This window comes from Anguilla anguilla, chromosome 9, assembly GCF_013347855.1.
Source record: "Anguilla anguilla isolate fAngAng1 chromosome 9, fAngAng1.pri, whole genome shotgun sequence".
Taxonomy (NCBI): domain Eukaryota; kingdom Metazoa; phylum Chordata; class Actinopteri; order Anguilliformes; family Anguillidae; genus Anguilla; species Anguilla anguilla.
Genome location: NC_049209.1, coordinates 40,899,573 through 40,922,991, shown reverse-complemented (window position 1 = coordinate 40,922,991; position 23,419 = coordinate 40,899,573). Strand labels below are relative to the sequence as shown.

Sequence of the window (23,419 nt, the reverse complement as noted above, 5' to 3'; positions counted from 1 at the left end):
AGGAGATTTTATTAAGTTGGGAAACCCGATACGGAAATTACGAGTTAGGTCCTCCATTGTGGAATGATAGAATGTGGAACTAAAATTAGAAAAAAATAGGGACAATTTACTTGACAGATCATTAGATCAAATCAGATTGGTTACCGCGACGCGGCGAGGGGGTCAAAGTTGAATTTTTGCCATCTCCCCCGCGGCCTTGCCGCCTCTCGCCGTGCCGTCGGCAATCCCAACATGCCTTGCGGGGTCTGGCCGCCACCTCTCATTCAAAATGAATGGAGGCGGCGCCGCCGCGTGGCGGGTATAGTGTGGCTTCACCGTGAAGCGTAGTTTCTCGCTTCTGTTCTATTTTTCTGCTTGCCGTGATGACCTGTTTATACACAGAAATATGCTCTAAAATGCTAGGTATACATGCTCTGATTTATATTTAATCCTCATATTAGGCTATTGGGGGTGTGTCCCTAGTTCCCTACCATATATTTTATAAGCAGCTAAAAAATGCAAGCCTTTTCGTTTTTGCATTGTCCTTGCAGGAAAAAAAAAAAAAAAAGTGGGAAAAATGCAAACTTAGTTTCGCTATCTTATTTTGCGGAGGGGGTGGGGTAAATTTGAAAATACACCACAGAAAGACGTAGCCTATTGAATGATGTAGAAGTGAATTCACCAAGCAACGGTTTGTTAGCTCGAGTGTTGGAAGGTAGTTTTTAACCAACCATTGCTCAGCCTATTTGACTTCTCCGATGTCTTCGTTCGCCGTGCTTTCAAAAAGGGCTTGTTAATAAAAATCAGATAATCCACAGAGCTTTAAAAAATCAGATTTAGTGGTCTTGTCGATGAAAATGCACCTATTTTATAAATGAAGTTGTAAGCAAGCCTTTATTGCACTTGTACTTCAAAGCGTCCGGTGTTCATGGCGTTGTGGGTTTCACATCCCTTCTAGTTTAAACTGTTACACTATCTTTTTGACAATTAACTGATTTTACTAAATCTGATCATATAAATGTTTTGACGTGAATAACAAGACGACACGGGAATTCCCAATAGTTGATTATGGATTATTTATTATTATTATGATCATTACATATTCTTCATAAAGTTGGCACGCTTGTTAACCAAGCAAATAAATTAATACAGTTTGAGATTGATTATTATGTAGGCTACGTTGCGATTTAAGCTTATGGTAATTCTTTAAAGCGTTTACTTTCTCACGTATTTACATAAGTTAACAAAATATTACCAAATTGACAAACTGAAAAAGGTCTCTCACCAAGTATTCACTTAACCCATAATCAACAGTCGTGAACAAACGTGAAATACACGTTTAGACCCGTGTAGACACACGACGCGCCGCGCCGTGCTGCTTCGCCGTGCTGCTTACGCGTCGCTTACGCTACGCATGCGGTGGGTGCCCGGCGTAACAGTATGATTGAGCAGTATCTTACGGTTAGAAAATTTTATAATATGCTTGAACATGCATTTCTTTGTCCTGTATTGTTCTACATAAAATAATAATATTAATGCAAAGGCAACCTTTTTTTTGGTTTGTATACTTTATTTCAAATTACTGATGGTCACACTGTCATTACCACTTGAGGTAAAGAAGATAACCATTTAAAATACATTTACATAGACAAAAATGACACTGAGAAACTGCAACAAAAGAAATTGCACAGATGAAAGTTTTGAGAGTAACACACTTATTTAAACACAAAGTTTCCATAATGTTTGCAAGGTACTGTAAATTATACTGTAAATTATTTTGACTATGTACTGAACCGAGATCCCTGTTTTTCGTAATCAGTTCTACCGGCTTGTAAACAGTGAGCGTGAAAGTGCTAAATGTCTCATCCGTTTTCATTTACAACTCTCCTTCTTTATACTTCCGTCACAAAAGCACCCCTGCACATTTTACCTTGGCTCTGTTCCAGAACACCCTGCACTTATATTGTGCAGGAACCCAGAACTGGGAATCTGATACTTCTGAATTATAATAAAAAAGTGTACTCTCAGCAGGAATGGGTGTCAGTAAATCAAAAGGGCTAAACTGGCTTCAATTGTAATATAACTGTGAGGCAAAACCAGCGGTAGCTTGGGTAATGCCCTTTGTTTCTGCCCCTGGCACGAGGAGAGATGGATAACAGGATACGTTCTGCTGCTCGCTGCAATCATTAATTCACAAAGTACCAGATTAAATCTCACTGCGACGTGCTCCTCCCTTAATGTGACTAACACGTCTAAGAAAAGATTTGCGTTTTCTATCAACCACGTGAGTTCAGTGGTGGATGAAGTGAATTAAAAAAGAATAATGCAAAGAACAATGCTAAATAATTTGATATCTTGCTCATTATTAACCTAGTCAGGAGTATGTATGTATGGGACGTGCTGTTCATTTTTCGGTAGAATCCTAGACTGAAAAAAGGAGGAAAAAAATGAGGATTTATTGAAAGCACTCAACCAGATCATACTCATTCAATGCAATCATTTAATGTTTAAGCTGCGAACAACAGAAATATATCACACACATTTAAAGCGAGCAAATCATGTGGAACCACTGTCCACAATTCAATTGAGTAAATCCAATGAATTTTTTTTAGCGCAATAGAATTATGTAAAACCAATTCATTAAAAGGTCTTAAGGACAACACGGAGCCTCACTGAGAATGGTCAGTCATTCCATTGACAGACTTCTTCACTACACATAGTAAAAACAAGACAAAAAATAACAATTTTATTTAAAAATTATTTTTCTGGAAATAAAAATATGTGATTTCCATAAGAGAGTGAATTAGTGAAAATAAAGCACTGGGGAAATTGTTGCCAATGATTAAAGGCAGCGACATACCGAAGGAGAAAAAATACAATATTTGAATTGAACTTTATATAATTTTATTTTTAAAAAGCCCCAAGATAATACGTGGTGTTCAGCGAGGCAAATCCCATGTAAAATACAACACAGAAAAGCTGTGGGCATGGAAGTCATTAATGAGTAATGTCAGTGACGTGCATCCCCGGAAAAAGAAGGAGTGGATTTTACTGAGCGGCCACTGTAGGCACATACGCCTGAGTTTAGTGTGTGGTGTGTGTGTGTGTGCACGGTTCTGAGCCAAGCCATTGTGACCCACATAGCGTCTCAATCCTTCAAAAGCCCCCCAGACAAGCACACTACAGTAACACACAGGTGACAAATGTCCTAACGAGGAGACCCCTGACGGAGAGGCAACTGCACGCCTGATAATCGCGCGCTTATAAACGATCCGCTTCAAAACCAGCACGGCTGGCCATGCAGCAAGCAAAACACATCCGTCACAGGGTCTAAAGGGTGCCCGACAGACAACTCTGACAGGCTTTCCAATTACAGGCCTCAATAATTAATTGTGCTCGCCATTAAATATGTTCACTCGTCAGCATTCAATTTAAAGATGGGTCTTGATTTGGAATCTGGATCATGTCTTGTACCGTGATTTTTCGGTTACCAAGGGGCGAAGACCTGGACGGTAATAATTACATTTTTCAAAAGTAATTACATACCGTAATTAAGCTGTATTGGCCTGGTGGGCTAGTCTGGCTCTCAGCCAGGTCAGAAACAGTGTACTTTATTTTCAGAGCAAAGCAGGGCTGGAGTTTCTCAAGCATTTCGAGAGAATGAGTAGACCCCTCTCCGCTCCCTTTTGGGGAAATCAACTCAAGCAGAGTGAATGAAGAGTGAGTTATCACTAACCCCATCATAGGTGGAACTACAATAAGCTGTCAATCAATGAGATGTTTAGCCAATGAAAAATTATTTTGTTCCAGAAATACACATTGTTTGCCTCAAATCAGAGCGTCACTGGGAAACATATATAGATTCGCCCCTTTTTGGTCACTTTCTATGGTCACTTTTAAATTTTACTGGTTTCTCTAAAGGGATAGCTCTCTTTCTTTTAAAAACATATTATTTCAGTTATTGTGTACAAAGAAGGATTGAAACTAAAAACTCCCAAAGGCCTCTATACTTTTGTAAGCATAGAGGCCATGGGGAGTTTGTGGTCTGAAGTAACTTCAAAGGATCTTGTAGAGTGATGTTATGTCCATATGTACGTAAGTCCATATGTACGTATACACAGATTCATTTCAATGGGTTTACAAGAGCTTGAGCCATCAAAAAGGAAAGAAGTATATATGAGTATGCCTACACTGAGATGGGAGACAAATTAAAGGAAAAACCAGAATAAATGAGTTGAGAAACAACAAATACAGATCTTTCTATACTGGTGTACTGCATGATACAATTAAGCATTTAACATCATATCATGCCCTGTGGCATGTATAAAAATCCTAAGCAGGCCCAGTTGACCATAAATTTTGATCAAGATGGCAAGTGGGAAATATTGATATGACTTTGAAAGAGGGTTCATTATTCGGGCACAGATGACAGGGGATTCAGTCATGTAGACTGTTCAACTGGCTAGTGTTTCAATAGGAACAGAGACTATGACATCTACATTTAGATCTATGGGAAAGACATCAATTTATAGGGTCGTAAATTTTGGTCGAAAGTACACATTCAATGACCATGATGCTCGTGCATTGGTGCGATATGCAAAAACAGAAGAGCAACTCTTCCTCAGGTGACAGAGAATGTCAATCCAGGATGTGAGCAGACTGTGTCAGCTGTGTCAACAGTCCGTCAACAACTACATAAAGAGGGATATTACAGTGGGGTTGCAGTGGATAAACCTCTCGTTACAAAGACAAATGCACATTTGAGAATTCAGTGGTGCAAAAACCATAGGCACTGGTCTAAGGAAAAAAGTGATATGGTTAGATGAGTCATCCTTCACCATATTCTCGACAAGTGGGCAAGTGTACGTACGTGTGGCATACACCAAGAGAACGATACAGGCCTGAATGCTTGACCCCTACAGAGAGGGGGTCCAGTGGCTCTGTAATGCTGGGGGGGGGGCATTTTTCTAGCATGGTTTGGGTCCACTTGTCCTCTTAGAGGGAAAGGTCACTGCAAATCAAAGTTATTCTGAGTGATCACCTTTATCCTGTGATGTGATCTCTTCCAGAATGATAATGCCCCCATCCACAGGGCACGAGGGGTCACTGAATGGTTTGATGAGTATGAAAATGATGTGAATCATATGATATGGCCTTCGCAATCACCAGATCTCAACCCAATTGAAAACCTAAGGGAGATTTTGGACCGACGTGTTAGACGGCGCTCTCCACCACCATCATCAAAACACCAAATGAGGGAATATCTTTTGGAGGACTGGAGTTCTGTCCCTCCAGTAGAGTTTCACAGACTTGCAGAACCTATGCCAAGGCACACTGAAGTGCTTCTGGTGGCTTGTGGTGGCCCAACACCTTACTAAGACACTTTATGTTGATTTTTCCTTTAATTTGTCACCCATCTGGATGTACTGTATGTATGTATGTATATACACATTCAGCATGAACAAAGTCATATTTTTCGTTGAATTGGTTCTTTACTCCATAATTTTACATTTGTAATGAAACAATTCATATGTGAAAGTCAAGGAAGTCATTATGAGGCTGAGAAATATGAAACAAAAAATGTCAGAGACATAAGCCAAAACATAGGCTTACCTAAATTAACGTTTCGAACATCATTAAGAAAAAGAGCACTGGTGAGTTCAATAATCGTGAAGGCCTTCGCAGGCCAAGGAAGACCTGTACAGTTGATATATACGTATATATATATCAACTGTAGATATAAAGCTATTATAGGCAAGTACCACATGGTTTAGACGCAGCTGGCCAAGGCGTAGCCTACTACTGTGCCAACTGGAACATGCCCAATATTCGCCAAGCTACAAATTGAAATTGGAGCCACAATTACGTCCAATTATGAGACAGAAGAATTTCAGGTATGTTGCCAAACCTTATTCATTTGAGCCAGAATTTTCAGATCAGTAGTTCGCTCTTACATTTTCTTGTTAGCAAAGAAAGATATTTTTGATACTTGCTGGCTTTACACTGGCTAGTATAGAGGCATCACCGCTTTACTATAGCTGCTAAAGGGGCTTTATTGTGGTCTAAAGCAACACTTCAAATAACTCCAAAGCAACCATCTTGTACAATATTTTTTTAAAACGGTACAACCAGTGTCTGGAAAGGTTGGTAGAGATTTGGCAGAGAGGTGCCTGTTCACACAGCAATTGCACTGGCACTGGAGTAACTCAGACAGACTATCACAAAATGTAGTTGTATATAATGGCTAATCATTTACAGTACCTAGGTTTGGTTTGTCTGCAAAAAAGAAATGATTCACATCTCACCAACTCCTCAAATTTATTTAAACTGACTGATCACTGCAAACTATAGTTCTAAATCACTGCTGTAGGAATAACTGTATGTGCACATCAGTAAAAACCATGATATTACATTTTTTTTTTTTTTAATACTTAACATATAGCATTTCACTATCACATTAAAATGATGTAATATTTAGAATTTAAAAAATAATAAAGTCCCAATTGGGGCCAACTGATCCTGAAGGAAAGTCTAAATTCAGCAATTATATCATGGCTGTGTTATAATGTATAGTTTTTTGTGCCCGAAAGAGTAATGTTATTTATCTCTGTGTTGAAGGCTATACTGAGTCAGCATGATTCCACTGGTAGAATTCATATGCTGTTTTCCCTTCATGTTGACTGTTTAGAGATTTATTTGGTCACATACCCAAGTTTAACAAAATGAAGACACTCTTAGAAAAAAAAAAACTGAACACACATAAAAGCAAACATTCACAGCCATCCACGTTCACACTTGAGAACGTGGATATGTGTTTGCGTGGACTAGACTGCCACTGGCCAAAACTCTACAAAAATAAGCCATTCCATGTAATTGGATAAATATCACACATGGATGACAGGTGGAAGCCAGACAGGGGGAGGAGCCCCCGGGCCACTGTCCAATCCAAGATGAAGATGAAATAAGCGACATGGTTATGTAATATTTCATCTGACAGAACCGCTGCGAGTCGCTGGCTGAGGGCGAGGCTGCTCAGCGGGGAAAGGCAGAGGAGTCGGGCTACAGGCATTTTCACAGCACATCTACTTCAGCATCTGACGCTGTGCCTCACGGACAGGCCAGCCTCGGTCAGACTCTGCCCCCTTACGTTTCCATGGACACTTAGTGCAGACCGCAGGGGGTAATCTGCTCACAGCCTTCCTAAGATGACTTTTCATATGCAACCATTTTCTTTACAGAGTTGTGTATTGGCATCGTCGTGGTTTAATGACTGCTTTGTGTAAGGTTAAATTGGTATGCAGAGACCTCTGATATAAGCAAGCTTTGGCCAGCCAAGTGCAGTTCCTGAGAAATAATGAGAATACCACTTACTGTAAGTTTTTCCGCTATACAGTAAGAATTTATTACATCAATGTTCAGTAGAAAACACTTCAGAGTATGATGATACATCAGCATGATGATACATATTACTTAGCACACCCAGCTTCTGAGTACAGCAGTTGAATAATTTCTCTCCCCAATGTCATGTTGAGCCATGCCCCTTCCACACTTCCTACAAATGTCATTCACATGAAATGGGAGGAGGTCTCATGCAAATCTGGGTGCTCAGCCACACCACACCCTCTATTACTCACCGATAAAGTAGGCCAACAGGATGAGCAGTGTGATGGAGACGAGGATGGCACTGAGGGCAGCACATTTCCAGTTGCAGTGCTTGTAGGGCTTGTTCAGGCTGAAGGCTGGGCGAGAGAAGGTGCTTCTGGGAAGGGGCCGGGGCGGAGGGGAGTAGACGGTGCTGGACGTCAGGGGGTAGCCTGGCGACGTTGTGCAAAAGAGGGGCGAGGTCCCGCCCGGCTTGAACAGGAAGTGTCTGTGTGGAAACCCACAGGGGAAGGGTCAGTTCCCCCATTGCTATGGTTACCACAGTTACCCATTACTACATATTCCCCCCGACGCCCCTGAAACTCTTGCAGTCCATTAACTGGCCAGTAACACAGTAAGTAAGCAACAGTAAGCACTGAGCCACACTAGGGCTAATTCATAGTGTGTTCAAGCCTGTTAAGATACAACAGAAAGCAATGTTCTCATACTGATCTGCATTACCAAACTGGACAGACGGGTCATACTTTAGGCTACAAGCTAGCTGTAATTTGAAGGCTTTGTAGGTACCTTGCCATTTGGAACTAAGGACATACATGTTTTATTATCAGCAGACTTATCGTGCATCTTTTCTTAATAACTATGGCAAATAAGACAATATTGTGTTTAACTGCCATCACACAGAATGAATTGAATTAGCAGTACTTTTGAGTGAAAAGATGTCAGCCTATAGCACTGAAACCCAGATCCAATAAGAAAACAGAGATCAGAAGATAACTCTCGTGTGACTTTTGAATTGCTTGCCGTACACAAATGTAATGACTCCGAGGCAGACCTGTGTCAAACACGTATCTGAAATATGTTTCTCTCTTTAAATGCATTGAAATTTGAAAGCAATCCAGCAGATCGAAGAGAATATTAAACAAAATATTTTGTTGCTAACTGAAACGTACAATTGCATGAAAGAACAAAGAGCATAAGTGAACACAGATGTTTTTTTTAAACTGTCAGTAATTTATAGTGATTTTACTAGTGTCTTAATTATTTCAAATAAGGATGTGACCCAGGTCTGGTGTGATGTAAATGCAATTTTTCTGTATTTTATGTAACCATGACAGAAAAAAACTAGAGACTGCAGCAAAAACACCCATTTAATGCATGGCAAAGCAGATTGAATCCAAACTGTGAGTGAAAAGCAAGGTCCTGGACCTTTCACATACCGGTCACTGCACGTAGCGTCCCCACGAGTGGACGCCAGCATGTCCATCTCAATAAGGTTGTCCTGTAAAGTCTCTAGGAATGTCTGCTTTGCTATGTTTCTACACACAGACAGAAAGATGGATGGAGCTAAAGTGAGACATGCACACAAGAAAACGGGCAAAAACACGCATAAAAGACAAAAAGGGGGAAAAAAAATGTGTCCACCAAATAACAATGCATGCAACAAAAAATAAAAACACAGAAAATTATAGAATACCCCTTATGGAACTAGGCTACTGCTGACATGAGGGTTAGAGTCAAATCCATTTCAATTCAGTAAATTCAGAAGATTTGCTGAAATTTAATTGATGAATTGGAAAATGGCATTGCTGTTCAATTAATGTTCTTTCAGTTAATTCCAATACTGGAATTGACTGAACTAAAATGGAACTGACCCCACCCATGGCTGACATATTAGTGCAACATCTACCTTTCTCACTCCATTTTCACAGTGAGCACACTGGCCTTTCCCAGAATGCCCCATACCTTGTATTGAATGATCCCTGCCCTTCTCTGAATGCGTCTCGCTCTTCTCTGATAAACAATAGAGTATTCTGGGTCCTTTGAGATTGTAATTAAAAGAAAACATATGCATCATGTACAATCGTGCCTCCAAGTTTTTACATATTCTACAGCTTTATGAAGAATGTGGCTGCGGAGGGCACATATTTATTTAAAAAGGTACTTAAAAACGTAAGAAGGCAGCGGCACATGCCCAATTTTAACACACAGTTCACTACACACACAGCTTGCATCACATGTGCACACAACCTGGCAGGGCATAGTCACAGGCCCAATCTCACGTGAGTGTTCTGAATATTGCGTTCTGCTTTGCCACTGCCTTTTAAAAATAAACACTGAAACACTCCGGAATTGTTGGTCCAGCTAGCAGGTTACTCACCCCATGAAAAGAATCCATAACAAGCCAAATTTTATGTACACCCCTGTGTATTAATGTGGCACGTGGTGTGAAGGAGGAACCGTTCCATAAGGGAGAGCCCAGATAATGTCATGGAGGAATGAATCGTCAACGTGTAACGTGCATGCCGAACAGCCACAAATCAACAGGAGAAAAGGGAGACTTTGCTTTCATTTTGTTCCAGACGCACGCTAGTTCAGCAGTCTGTTTACCACGCGATGTGCCCAGGGAGGAAAATTGCACTTTTAATGAACAAGACAGGTGGGGGGAGGCTTTGGAACGGAATCGAAAAAGTGGAGGGAAAGGACATCTCTGGGCACTCCTCCAGATGGAGACTGGGTTAAACCCACATGGCTGAGATTTTTTTTAGGCAGCCACTGAATCCTTCCTTGCGAAAACTGTTGGCAAATGATTCACTTCTTTGGCTCTGCTCCAAATCTGGAACGTCGGAAGGTGTCCCTAAAGGTTTAAATAGCAGCACCCTAATTGAGAGAAGCTTGCGCAGGCAGCTAATCCGCACTGAGTCGGGGTTGTTCTCAGGGCTAGCGCACCAGGGCCGAGCCACCTGTGCCCGCTCCTTTGGGAATACCTTCCCGGGAATACGGTAGCCCAGAATCCTCGGTGGCGCGCGATCCTTCATTAGGTTCCTAACTGTCGTTCCACAATCGAACATTAATGTTCATTTTCCCGCTGAGTGAACTGCTCTCACACGACGACAGAGGAACAGACTGCCGTGCCGAGGTCCAGTGTAATCGGGCACTAAATCAACTCCGTAACTCAACTGTCATTCGGTGTCTCCTAAGTTGCCGGGAGCTAACGGCAGGCCCCGTCTGCCTGGGAAAGAGTGTCTGCAAATCTCCAGGGGCTTCTCTGTGGCTGAAAGGCCTTGGATGCATTTGTCCTTCCTCATCAGCCACCGCCCTGGCAGTGTGACCTCTCAGCTGGTGGCCTTCTTTATTGCCATTTTATTGACATCCAAAGCTGGGATGGTGTAAAACCATAACATGTGTGTGGAAATGCTCAGCAGGGTGTTGATGTACAGGCCTTTCAGTTCAGGTCAATATAAATGGAATATTTCCTTTTTTTAATCTGACTGGAGGAGCGTGTGATTGGGAATTAAAAAAAAAAAATCCTCCTGTGTAACTTCATAAAGATCAACGAAAGGCAAAATCCAGAATCGGAGCTGACGGTAATTTGTTAAATGGATCCAGATAGGGGTTGCTAGTTCCAATCCATATTGCCCACAATATTCCAAGCAGCTTTCAGCACCACTTAACTCTGAAAATATGAACTATGTAGATGGCCAAGTACATTAACCTCAGCAGCTGGAAATAGATAAATGTGTAAAAATGCAAAGCTGTTTACTGTTAACCGCCCTGGATAAATGTGTGTGGAGCAAATAAATAATGTAACAAAAACTTTTTAAAATATATGGTGAAAAAAACAGCAACACATATCTTTCTCCTCGTACAGTACATCTCCACCTCACCAATTTCTGTCAGGATGCACTGGAAAAGTGAATGGTATTTGTGCATCAAACCCTGCCATTTTTGGGAGGTCCCAGGTTCTTGAAAGTGTCTCATATCCACTCAGATAACAATCCGAAAGCAGACGATTCAGGACCCTACCCACTCAGCGGCCTTGTGTCATAGAAGCAACAAAGTAAAGTCACTTTTCTCTTGTTTCTGAGTGAACTTAGGAAGCACGTTGGTCAGTGCATGCACAGGGAAGGGATAATTCCCTGGCTTTAATTTGGGGGGTTGTTTCTGTCAACATGAAAAGATCTGACAATGTGTTATAATGAGGGGGTAGAGGGTTTGGGAAGTGGCTGGTGTTGGTTTGACACAGGCACCCTGTTCAGCCTCATTACTGCACACATTTTCCTCTCAGCTTGGGGTAATACATTTAAGCATGCACGCTTTTGTTTGTTACACAACATTGTGCATTTGGCAGTCACAAAGACTGAAGAGAAACAATGGCTTGAATTCAATCAGCTTTTGTCCTTAAATTTCTTTTTTTTGGCTCACAATGAACTGTATTTGTTTTTTTCTTCAAAACACATGTTGACTGACGAGTTCAGCATTCAACAAAAAGTCTCCAAGCTGTGTTTTTGCGAATCAAAAAATTACTTTTCCATTCACTGAATCTAGGCCATTGTGTAAAAAATAAAAACAGGAAAAACCTATTTTTGCATGAAATCACAACTCAAAATTGCAGATAGACTGAACAGAGAATACAGGGCCCATGTATGTGTGTGCCTGAGTGTGTATTTATGTGGGAGAGAGATAAAGAGAGAAAGACTGAGAGAGACAGAAAGAGGGGGAGAGAGAGAGAGAGAGAGAGAGAGAGAGAGAGAGAGAGATGTATGCTACACATCAGACAAGGGTGCGTTTCCTGTTTAAAAGACTCTTCATGGTATAATCAAGCAATGGAGGCAAGCCACTCTTATACTGGTTCCCGGGCCACGCTAGGATACCTGGTCTCCAGGGGAATGTTGCTGTTGAGCAGCCAGTTGTCCTGGGCACTGTCCTGGGTGCTGCCAGGCCCCTCTGGCAGGATGGAGGAGGGGTCAGTGGGGGCGGGGCTGGGGTTGCTGTGGGGGGTGTAGGCACCCCGGTTCAGGGAGTCCACGGAAGCACCGTGATGCTGGCTGGGAGAGTGGGAGTGTGAGAGCGGGAGGGGAGGAGTCCGGAGCCGAGGAATGTTCTGGAAGGCGCTGTCTGGAACGAGAGAGAGAGAGAGATCCTTCATCCAAGCCACTGTGCTCTATATAAGATATAACCCCACCTTCAGAATCTGTGTTTGAATTACTCTGTTCAGAACATTTTTTAGGATTAAAAAATATGAATCAATCCATTTCAGAAGTACAGCAGTCACCCCTTTTCAGATTAGAAAGCTGTTCTCTGACCCCTTTTCAGATTAGATCCCGGTATTTTATTTCATGCTCAGCTATTAGGTCTTTCAACACTATTTTGTCTTTCAGCCTCTGCAGCATTCCAAGTGCCACCTTGAATCAGGCATATGGCCTGCACTCATGATGGATAGGTGGTTTAATTTCGAGCCAACACAGCCACTACCACATTTCACCTGCCACCCCACATTAGACATCTGGCCTGTGCTCATGACAGATAGGTGGTCTAATTCTGAGGCAACATGGCTGCCACAGTGTTCCACCAGCCACCCTGCATCAGACATCTGGTCCGTGCTCATGACAGACAGATAGGTGATCTCATTTTGAGCCAGCATGGTCACCGTTGGCTTTTTACCTGCCACCCCATATTTGGCCTGCGTTCGCTATCCTGATGGAGTCAAGTTAATTAGGAAGCTTGCTGTCCCAGGGAACAACACATTAGCATTAGCTGCACACTTTCCGACACTGAGAGCTTTTTATTATGCCACTGCAGAGAGCACCCCCCCCCCTCCCCAGCACCCACAGCACCGCAGCTCCCACTAAAACGCTGCCATCTCTTTAGCATATTTCCCTTTCTCTGCTACACCCGTTTCCCTCATTCCCTCCTTTCCCTCTGACACTTGCTTCCTTCCTGCCATCACCCTCATAGGTGGGGGAAAGGAAAACGTGCTACTTTCGGTATGCCACGTTCACATCGCCACCCTCACGTCAGGTGTTCTGTTACACAGCCGGGGTGCTCGGCCGTGTCTGATCCGTGGAGCTAAACGCCTGCTGTCGTAGCCAATGCATAAATGTTCACTAAGGCTGACACCTCAAAAAAAAAAAACAAAAAAAAAAAAACTGTAGGGCTTGTCACTTCTGTAGGAGATATTCCCACAAACACTATTATTTATCTCTGACAGTGACAATCTGTCATTATCAACTGTGTTTTCATTATCTGCCTAATCCAGCTTTTTGGAGGATGAAGCCGATACTGCCAAGGGCCTGTTTGTGATTCATTTTTGAACGATTCAAGATAAAACACTGTCGCTAGGTGAGGATTTCTCTACAGTTCTTTTTTCCCTCATGTTGTTTCACTGTGTTGAAATTTTGATAAAGCCTTATAATTCAAGTTGCTCATTTCTTCTAAGGGTCTCTGAAATGATCTGTTTGCTCATGAAGCTGAGTTTGGTGTGAACAGATGGAGAGAAATGAAGGGTGGGCAAGACAGCCAAAAAAATCATATCATGTCTTTTTCAAATGTTTTGGAAATACATAATATATGTCAAGATATTTTGTGTTTAATAAACCAATCATGTTAGCATGCTTAATTTAAAAAAATGTAAAAGTATATACATGCTAATATTGGTTATTTCCATTAATTTGTAGGAGTGTATTTTTAGTACTAACTCATACCGTATAACCATGGTTACCACATATTTTTCAAGATGGTTACACCGTCACAGAACCTTGCGGTGACTAGCGGTGAGCGACTATAGGCAACGGAAAAAAAAAACATTGTGGGGGGGGAATGCTATGCAGATTTACTGACTCCCTACTTCAATATGGTGACAAATCTGTCACCATTGTTTGAACAGATCATTACAGCTAATTGACACTTTTCAAAGTGAGCAACACTGGTTAACATGATAGCTGGGTAGCAACCATATCCAGAGTAGCTTTACATAAATGTTGTGTGGAAAGCTGTACAGTATCATGGTTTAAATTGTAGGCTACCAGTGACTATAATCACCATGTTGCTGAAAGAGAAATCCCATGTGGTCATACAGTATGTCCTGACTTTGACAGCAGCAAGCTAACAAATGTGAAGGACCTAGCCTTTTAACACTCTCAGCCAATCTGCAAAGTGCGAGGGTCAAATGAGTTTGATGCCCTACTCCAGGGATCCTCAATCCTGGTCCTGGAGAGCCGCAGGGTGTGGCTGGTCTAAAAATCGCTCCTTGAAAAAGATCAGGAGGTCAACCTTTACTGGATTTTAGAACCATTTCCTAAATAAATTGCTCAGAGAAGTTGCGCCCATATCAAGCCCTAAGTCCCAATTAAATGAAGTCTCTGTGATATCTGAACTACATTAAAATACAGAAAGAACATCAAGCATCAGTTAACTAGAAACATGCTTTTTTCCAGGGCTATGCACAACACAATAATTTCCAGAAATTCAAATTCAAATGAATGACGGCTTTTTATTCAAACTGAGATTCAAATAGAGTATGGCCCGATGCATGATGGGAACAGGAGACCAGCCCCCAGGAATTGGCATTGATGGACTGGGGTTATCCACCCCTACATTGGAGCATCAGCATATCATGTCTTGTCTTGGAATGCTAATTTTGACCTCTGTTGCCAGCTACACCATATTGATGTTAATCCTTGATCCAATCTTTACCTGTGCATCCAAGCTACAGTGTCTTAATCGATCTGTGGCACTCTGCTGACCGTAGTCACAATGCCAGGAATCTTGGGAAATTTCAGTATGATGTCTAGCTCAAGATGATTGTAGTTGATCCATTTCAAGATTTCAAGCCAATTTCCTGTCTTAATTATTTCAAATTAGCCAGATCTTTTATTTGATCAGCTTTTTACCTTTTTCTTTTTTTTTTTAAATGGTCAGCTACAGCAGCAAGGTACACATGCCCTTGGTGAATACTTTTTACTGGTGTCTAATACGGGAATGAAACAGCATTAGTTGTACACAACTGCTTCGAAAATTAAGCCGGAATAAAAACTAGCATATACACCAGCTTTCCAGGAGTGGAGATGTGCACCTTATGTCTACATGGATTGGAGAACCAGGCAGTTATAGAGGAACTTCGTCCAAAAATCATTATTTCGTTTTTAATCCTCACCTTAAGAATCATTTATCTATCTCCTTCCTAATGTGTCTCATAAAGCCTAATACATTGGCCCACAACAAGAAAATGAACATAGTCGCACCTTAAAGAATGACGTCACTCTTGTTAAATGGCTCCACTTTCTGCCATTACAAGACTTCCAAACCAGCAGATACATCATAACACTAGAAAGGCTGCGTTTTTGTACTTTCTATTTCTGCCAAGCCTGACGCCCAGCATCTATGAAACCATATGTTGCAAAGCTATTTTCTTGAAATAAAAGACACAACTGAATCCATTTCAACAGTTGTATTTCTAAATTAAATGATTTTGTTATATAGGCAAAGGAGAAAATGTATCATATATTACAGGCACACTGAGAAAAGTGTGAAACACAAAATGGAAAAGGGATTTAAGGAAATACAAAATGCATTTTTTAAGTAATTTCTTCAGTTAAAACAAATTCAGCACGTGTCTCTCTTCCCCTGATCCTGCTATTTGGGGTGCACTTTTACATACACACTGTCTCTCTCTCATTCCCACAGAGAATGCACAGCTTTGGTGGTTTGTGTGAGCAGGAGACATACACAAACCGGTTACAATTCACAGAGCTGTCATGTAGTCTATTCAGTTTATTCAAAGTTTCAGTTCCAGTTTCAACTAACTAATCATGGTCTTCAATCAAGACCTTTATAAGTAAAATCAGGTTTCTTAGTGATGGGCTAAAACAAAAACCCGCACCCACACCAGCCCTTTTTCACATCAAACGGGACACCCCTAATCTAGCACATCATATAATCTACTAAAGCGACAAGGTACCATTTCCTGAGGTGTTGTATGGGGTGACAGAGGTGTAATATTTGAAAGGTGAAGAAAGTGTCAGTTGTCAACAGTGAATCTGATTAACAAGCTTCAAGAATATGGAGCTTTGCATTTCACCCAGACTGTGACACCCAGAGTGATGGAGTGATCTGTTAAATTCAACTACCCAGACCTGGGTCAAATATCTATTTGAAATACTTTAACAAGTTGAGATATTTTACCCAGGTCTACAGCTAACAGTGCCCCCTCAAGCAGGCACAAAATATGATACACACAGTACCAATGCACTGGCAGAAAACCACGAGTCCATCCCACATAAAACAGATAGTAATTATACCTTAAAGAATAGAATTGTTGTACATGCACCACACTAATGGGAAATACAATGATTTTTCTTTATTAGCGCCAGGAATATGAGAACTGTTGAACACAAATGTTAATTTATTAACTTATAAATGTCTTTTAATTGTGCTGGTCACACATCTTTAACAATCTATTAAATCTCCGATTCATTGTTCGATTTGTTCACCTGGGTAGGTCCTTTGATGTGAATTAACTGATGAAGACTCGTACCCAGGTCGACAATCTTGTTATTCCCACAGACTGTATCTTTTAACCTGAAATCGATTAAATGTCATGTTTTTTGTTCAATAAAGTTGTGATTGCTAGATTTGTTTGCTTACTCTCTCTCTCTCTGTTCTTGATGACAGTAATTCCCAAACCATGGACTCAGAAACCAAAACCAATAGTAGTAGTGAGAGGGATTTTTAATTGTGTCATGAAATGTGGGTGGGGGGGGGGGGGACTTGCTGGACATTATGGCATTGTTAATATACTTTTTCCATTGACATTCACACACCAGTCAAATTAAATACTGTGCTAGTTATACACACTGAACATACAGGGCTCTATTTTCCAGAATCAATGTCAGTGCATGGGTTCAGTCAATGGCACACTGGGCGTGGCTACTGAATGTTGGACTTTTCGTGACCAAAATAAAATAAAATAATTATAACGCATGAGTCCGTCATTAATTCATAACAATTGCATGGGTTAACTGAACTGAGCGGGACTGGATGAGTTGTGATTTTGTCATGCTTTAAATACACTTATTTCAATCATTTATCTAAGCATAGGATTTACTTGTGTTACTTGCTTACAGACAGTGCTAAGCAATGAAACACCAAGTTACATTTCATATGTAGACGTTAAAACCATGCCCGGCATGTGGCATGATAGTAACATCTCCAAATTTAATGTAAATAGATCATATATTTATAGCAGGGTATAGAAGAGATATAACCTGGTTTCCATCTTGCACATGATTAATAACTGTCCAACAAATGACATAAAGCCTACAGAAAATGAAGATTGGCTGAAAAAGGTTTCTTTACTCTTCCCCATTTACATACACTACACTACACAGAGAAAATAATCAAACATACGTAGCATTGACTATGAGGAAGGTCAAAAACATGACAAAAAACAAGTCGCATGGAGCATGATCCACAAAAAAACCTTTGATTGGCTTTTCAATAGGCTATGATCATACGCATTGCATGGGAAAGCCCTTAAATGAGCAATCAGTCATATGCTGGGCTGTGATTTGTGCCGCAGGCCGGGTCTGAGCCAGCGGCGGCAAGGGTGCCGGGCGCAGACTAGACCGACACAAAAATTGCGCTGAGCTGCACTAAAATTACGATGTGCTGCGTGATTTTCACTGACTCGCAGGAAAAATACCACTTTGCCAATGCAACGGCTCAACACGCCATGCACCGGCCAGAAAATACAGCCCACAGTGTTACAGTGCACATGCAGTTTTTCTGACATACCTGAGAAACAGATTAATTCTATACTTGAGCATATGGTAGGTTGCATTTTAAGAAGGGGTCGGTCACAGACAATGTATCGCCTCATTAAATGGGCAGCAGGCTCAAAAAATTTTGGGAACGGCTGTTCTACAACATCACCATATTCAAAGGCTTCAACACACCAGCCTGACCTCTAACGGGCCTGGTGGGTCGTGGCGGTGTACAGAGGCTAATTAGCATTCCGTTATGTTACCGAGATGCACCAGGGCAGACAGGTCCAATTCAAGAGTTCTGGCTGGTGAAGCTGCAAATTCTCAGCAGATGGAGGACAAACATTTCGGGTCAGACCTCTGGTCAACCCTCGGGTCAGGGTCCATCCAACCTTGAGTTAGTAAAGGACCTTGTGTATACTTACTGTTTTCAAAACTATAAACAGGAAAATAGTAAAATTTTGGGTTGCTGTGGAGCACGGATGTGCACCAGGGTCTCAGATCAAATCCAAACTGTACCAGTGTTGACGGGCCAGTAGCTCCATAGGGCGATGTGTAATCAGCAACCGGGTCACCCAGAGTATGGGAGGGTTCGGTTGGTTAGGGGTCTGTGTTTCATCTCTATTTAGCAACCCTGCTTGTAGATCAGGCAGGCGTGGACTGGATGTTAAAGCTGCATATTAAAAACTTTTGATAGGCAGTCTACTAAATGAATACACTTGGTTAAAATGTAAATCATCATGTTAATTATGTAAGAGAACGCAAGTTTGCTTTGCTTCGTTGTGTGTAACTATTAAAAATTATTATTCTGATTGTTGAGGGGGTCTTTCTGGCTGGTGTGGATGGGACCTGCACTCATTTATTCTCCATCTGAAAACAATCCCTCTCTCCTATCTCGGCGAGACGAAGCCGCAACTCCGCGTGCACGCCGTGGCCCCGCCCTCCCCGCCGTGCGAGTGTCCCGATCGGCGCAGTGCATCCATCTATTTCCTCGCCTGCCGAGGCGCTCATCAATCAAGCAGCGGCCTGAAGTGATGAGGCTCCCTCTCGCCCTTAATGGTCCCCCCGCCTTTACTGCGCCGATATCCACCGCAGCAGATTGCCAATTATCCCGGGGAAGCAGGTAAGCGGTGTGAGCCGGCGCTGGATGGGCCCCCACTTATTATCCTCCTAGGGGTTCTTCTCCCCATTCGGCACGGTAAGATGACTGATTCCCGGAAAACGCCTGCCAAGAAAGGCTTATCGAGGGACCAGAATCATCTGTCCCCTTAATCAAACCGTTCCCGAGATCCAATAAACACAAGCCAACAAAAAAAAAAAAAAAAAGCCAAACAAAAAAACACTGCACAACCTTTCTTCGCTCCCATCAAGACCAAAAGTGACCTCTGACAAGTGCTGGCTGTCACGGAAGCACTAAGGACAAGTTTACTAGTTTGTTGATGGAAGACGCCACTGCTGCTTTCCCTCAGTGCAGACAGAGACAAAGAGAGCCGCCGCTATCTCGATAATATGCTATAAAAATATCAGAGGACATGATAATGTCAAAGCATGAATCATTTCATAGCTTCGGCAGTCTCACCTACAGCAGATAACATTCACGCATATTACGTAACAATGGTTCTATACAGATATCAAGACGTTTTCGGTTTTTTATTTTTTTTACACACACTTCACTTGTCAGTGTGTGGAACAGCTTGCTATGTCATTCAGTAGTAAAGGAGACGCTAGAGATGTAAAAGTCTTGGCTTGATGCGGCCTAGATGGGCCGACTGGCCTGTTCTCCTAATTTTGCATTCTTATGTTCTCATGGTTTTAGTTATTTACAGATAAAAGTGGTTCCTCATTCAAATGTAGGATGCCATTGTCCCTCCAAGGATTCAACCTCACAGCCTTCAAGATACAAGCCTACTTCTCAAAGAATCACCCTGCACAAAGACACTGAAATTTCCTATGTAAAACGTCTTTGACAATGTCTCTGTAAAATCATTACGCAAATAAAACTTAATTGAACTGAGATAAAAATGAAAAGAAAACTCCCTTAATATGCTTTTAAGCACCCAGAACAGTTATGGCAAGAGTGAAAAAATTCAGTAATCCCACAATGTTGGCAAGTATGCCACGGATTTCTAAAGCCACTCATTAAGAGATTTAAAAAGGTCAGAAATCCAGATACAGGCCATGTTGTATTTGCCCTCATTTTGTACATGGAATATATCATTAGTCAGACAGACAGATGGTTACTTTCGCAGCCATTTTCCAACAACCCCAGCCATATGACCACTCATGCTGCCATTAGTTTGAAGCAGTAAATATATAGCATACACTAAAACTAAACCCATGCTTCAGTATGAGGTTCTCTTTAATATTGTTAGACTGACTCCCCAGGCTACAGACAGACGGTTAGGAAACCCATTACAAAGGCAGTCAAAAGTTCCTTCCGTGAGTACTTTTTAATGTATTTGCTTAGAATATATCTTCCTCTAGGGCACAGGTGTTAAACTCCAGTTTTGGAGGGCAGCAGTGTCTGCTGGCTTTTGCTGTGTTCTCAGCATCAGTGGTTCATTTAAATCATTGATTGGCTAAAGAATCCACACACCATGTTCTCCAGGCCTTAACTGTCAGCTGATTGAAAAGAAACCACAAAAACCCCACAGCCTGTGGCCCACAGGCAATACAGTTTCACACCCCTGCTGTAGGGAGACATATATTGTTGCTTTAAAATATTATTATGAATTTTTAGAGCAGGAAGCTAAGCTAAAACCTTTAGTATCTTGACAGTACAGCAGTCCCCAAACCAGTATAAAGCATGAGAGTAGGAGTGCTGATGTCAGATTAGGTTACTCCTGTCCACATTGTAACCTTATCCATTATGAGATAAAAGGCTAAGCTCATCATAGCTCAGTGCTCCCACTCTGAGATGCCTTACGAATATGGGTCCTGGCCGTTAACCACCACCCCACAAATATGTTCTACACTGAATATAATCAAAACTGAATGAACTCTAACAAGTCATTTTTTGAATATTACCTATGTGTGGACGGTCATTGACTTGAGCTGTGAGCCAAAAACAATGGAAAACAACTGTTGAGTTGAGTTGTTTTTTTTTTTTACAATAAATGGGCAAAATGAGCACAGTACCAGTCTAAAATGTTTCTCTAAATCCTTCATGGCTGTCAGCCTCCTCTTTCTGTCGTCCCCATTGTCTGAATAAACAGTGTTACGCAGACAATGAGGAGACTGCATAAAAACTGAGCTTCATTGCCGTCTTTTATCTGAAAGTGGCTGAAGGCCCCGTGTGATCCGGGCTCAGGCCGAGTGTGGGTGTCCTTGATCTAGTCTATGGCTCTGGGTAACAGCTTTGTTGACACAGTGAAGCTAAGGCAGAAATCAAGGATAAGCATTTTTATTTTTCCGCAGGAAACGCCGTGAAGACACCGCAGCCGTGGCCCCGTCCTTGAAATAACCGCCCTCGCCTAAGATACGGCTATTCACCAAACCCCGTGAACCGTGCGGTCGACGTGGAGAAAAGGGTGTCACAGAAAAACAGTCATTGTGGTTTGAGGTGGGAAGCTCCCAGGCTGTGGGAAGCAGAAAGATTTTTCTGCTTGAGCTTTGAGGGCAGCAGATGCCTGAACAGAACCGGATCAAACCGGAACCCTTCACTTATACTGTTGGAAATGGAACCATTTTCAAATGGTTGCTCGTGTTCCTGAGTCAGGTCATTGACTATGTGTGCGCACAGATGTAGAGAGATGATTCAGAGGGGCTATGACTGCTTTCTGAGATTAAAAAAGACCAGCAGGATGAGGTGTTAAATGCTTGCAATATCCTGCAATCACATGCACTAAGGTAGAAAATAAAATTCTAAATATATCTTAAAGCCATGTATTATTTAAAAATACTTTTCAATTTCTGAAAATGGTTACAATTGCTTTGTTGTATTTCAATATGTTGCATTTTATTGTAATCTTCGCTTTTTATACAGAAACCAATGGGTGAATGTGCTCCTCCATCCATGACCAGCAATGGGATAAATATTTGATGAAAATCTGAGAACCCTTTTCCAGAGGGAAGGCACAAGTCATCGGTATGACAGACAGCATTTTTTCTTTCCCTAACCCGGTCCCTTACATCCATCTGACCATTGCACATTGTTTATTGTGCTTAGCATGGGTAATTACATGTAAGCCACAAACAATGCTTCTTACATTACAAGCACCTACTCTGATCAACTGGCAACGATCTTCATATTAAGGCTGCCTGAAGAGGAGATGAAAGACGGTGTACAAAAAAAATAACAGGTGGTCAGCCAAAGCTGGAAAAGGCACACCTCATCAGTGAAGGGGATGTGTCTCGTCTCTGGACGCCCAATCAAAGCAATGATGCGGATGATTCGACATGCTATTCATCGGAAGAGCCTGCCAGGCTGACCAACTGTTGCCCCATGCGGGCAGCTGAGCGGGCAAACGAAACATTCCCTCACATCTCGCCGCAGCAGATTCTGCGTTAAACTCACTATACTATGTGCATGTATGCACGTATGCATGCAAAAATCAATAAAATGTTGATCACAAAAAAAGATTCTGCAACACTCGCCAGATACTTAAGCCCTGCTTTCTTAGAATATATGTGATTCAGAGATATTATTCTGTTTTGCTTTGGCCACCTGACCCATATCTAGGTAGGACAAAACACATGCCACAAGTATGGATTATGGATATATTAAGTCTCTAAGTGGGAGTTACAAAACCTGTAGGAGGTGTCACTGTTTCCCTGGTCTGCCTCTCTTAATAAGAGAAGGGAAGAAACACACCACAGCCATTACTGTGTGGCAAATCATATCCGGTAAGTGTTCTTTCTTCACAGAAAAAAAGCCAGCTCAGCCCCAAGAAACCAAAACAAGGAGAAAAAAATGGTCAGTGCTCCTCAATTGCATGGCACTGATTTCTGGATTCACACACTTCTGTGAAAGAGGGTCGGGGTGATGAAAGACCACCGATCAACAAGCACCGAGAAAACCACAGGAGCTAGTTGCAGGTTGGCGCACACGAGCCACACCCACATCAGCCAAACCTTTTGGTGGTAACGTTTCACACTGCTGCATGAGAATCAGTTCACAGTCGCACAGTGCTTTCCACAACTCCCACACCCCCCCCCCCTCCCCCTCAACCACAAGGGGGGGGGGGGGGGTGCCATCATGGGCGGTAAACCGCTGGCCCTTTAACTGAAGATCCGTGCTGCAATAGAAGAAAACAGCACCCGGGACCCATGCTGCTCTTCTTGAAAAGATGCGATAA

At 41.9% G+C, this 23,419-nt stretch overlaps 1 protein-coding gene across 12 annotated transcripts in view; it reads right to left on the bottom strand.

Annotated features, from left to right (window-relative positions):
• The window catches only part of LOC118235505 (teneurin-4), a 247,925-nt gene that overhangs the window by 110,869 nt on the left and 113,637 nt on the right, over positions 1-23,419 (bottom strand). For 5 of the 12 annotated variants that reach the window (XM_035432920.1, XM_035432921.1, XM_035432922.1 and 2 more), the window contains 4 exons: positions 12,234-12,477; positions 9,325-9,399; positions 8,799-8,897; positions 7,614-7,849 (listed from right to left, as the gene is read on the bottom strand). In XM_035432920.1, the coding sequence (XP_035288811.1) occupies positions 7,614-7,849; positions 8,799-8,897; positions 9,325-9,399; positions 12,234-12,477 (654 nt within the window). The remainder of the gene's footprint in view (positions 1-7,613; positions 7,850-8,798; positions 8,898-9,324; positions 9,400-12,233; positions 12,478-23,419) is intronic. The other 7 variants (XM_035432928.1, XM_035432931.1, XM_035432929.1 and 4 more) reach the window with 3 other exon arrangements.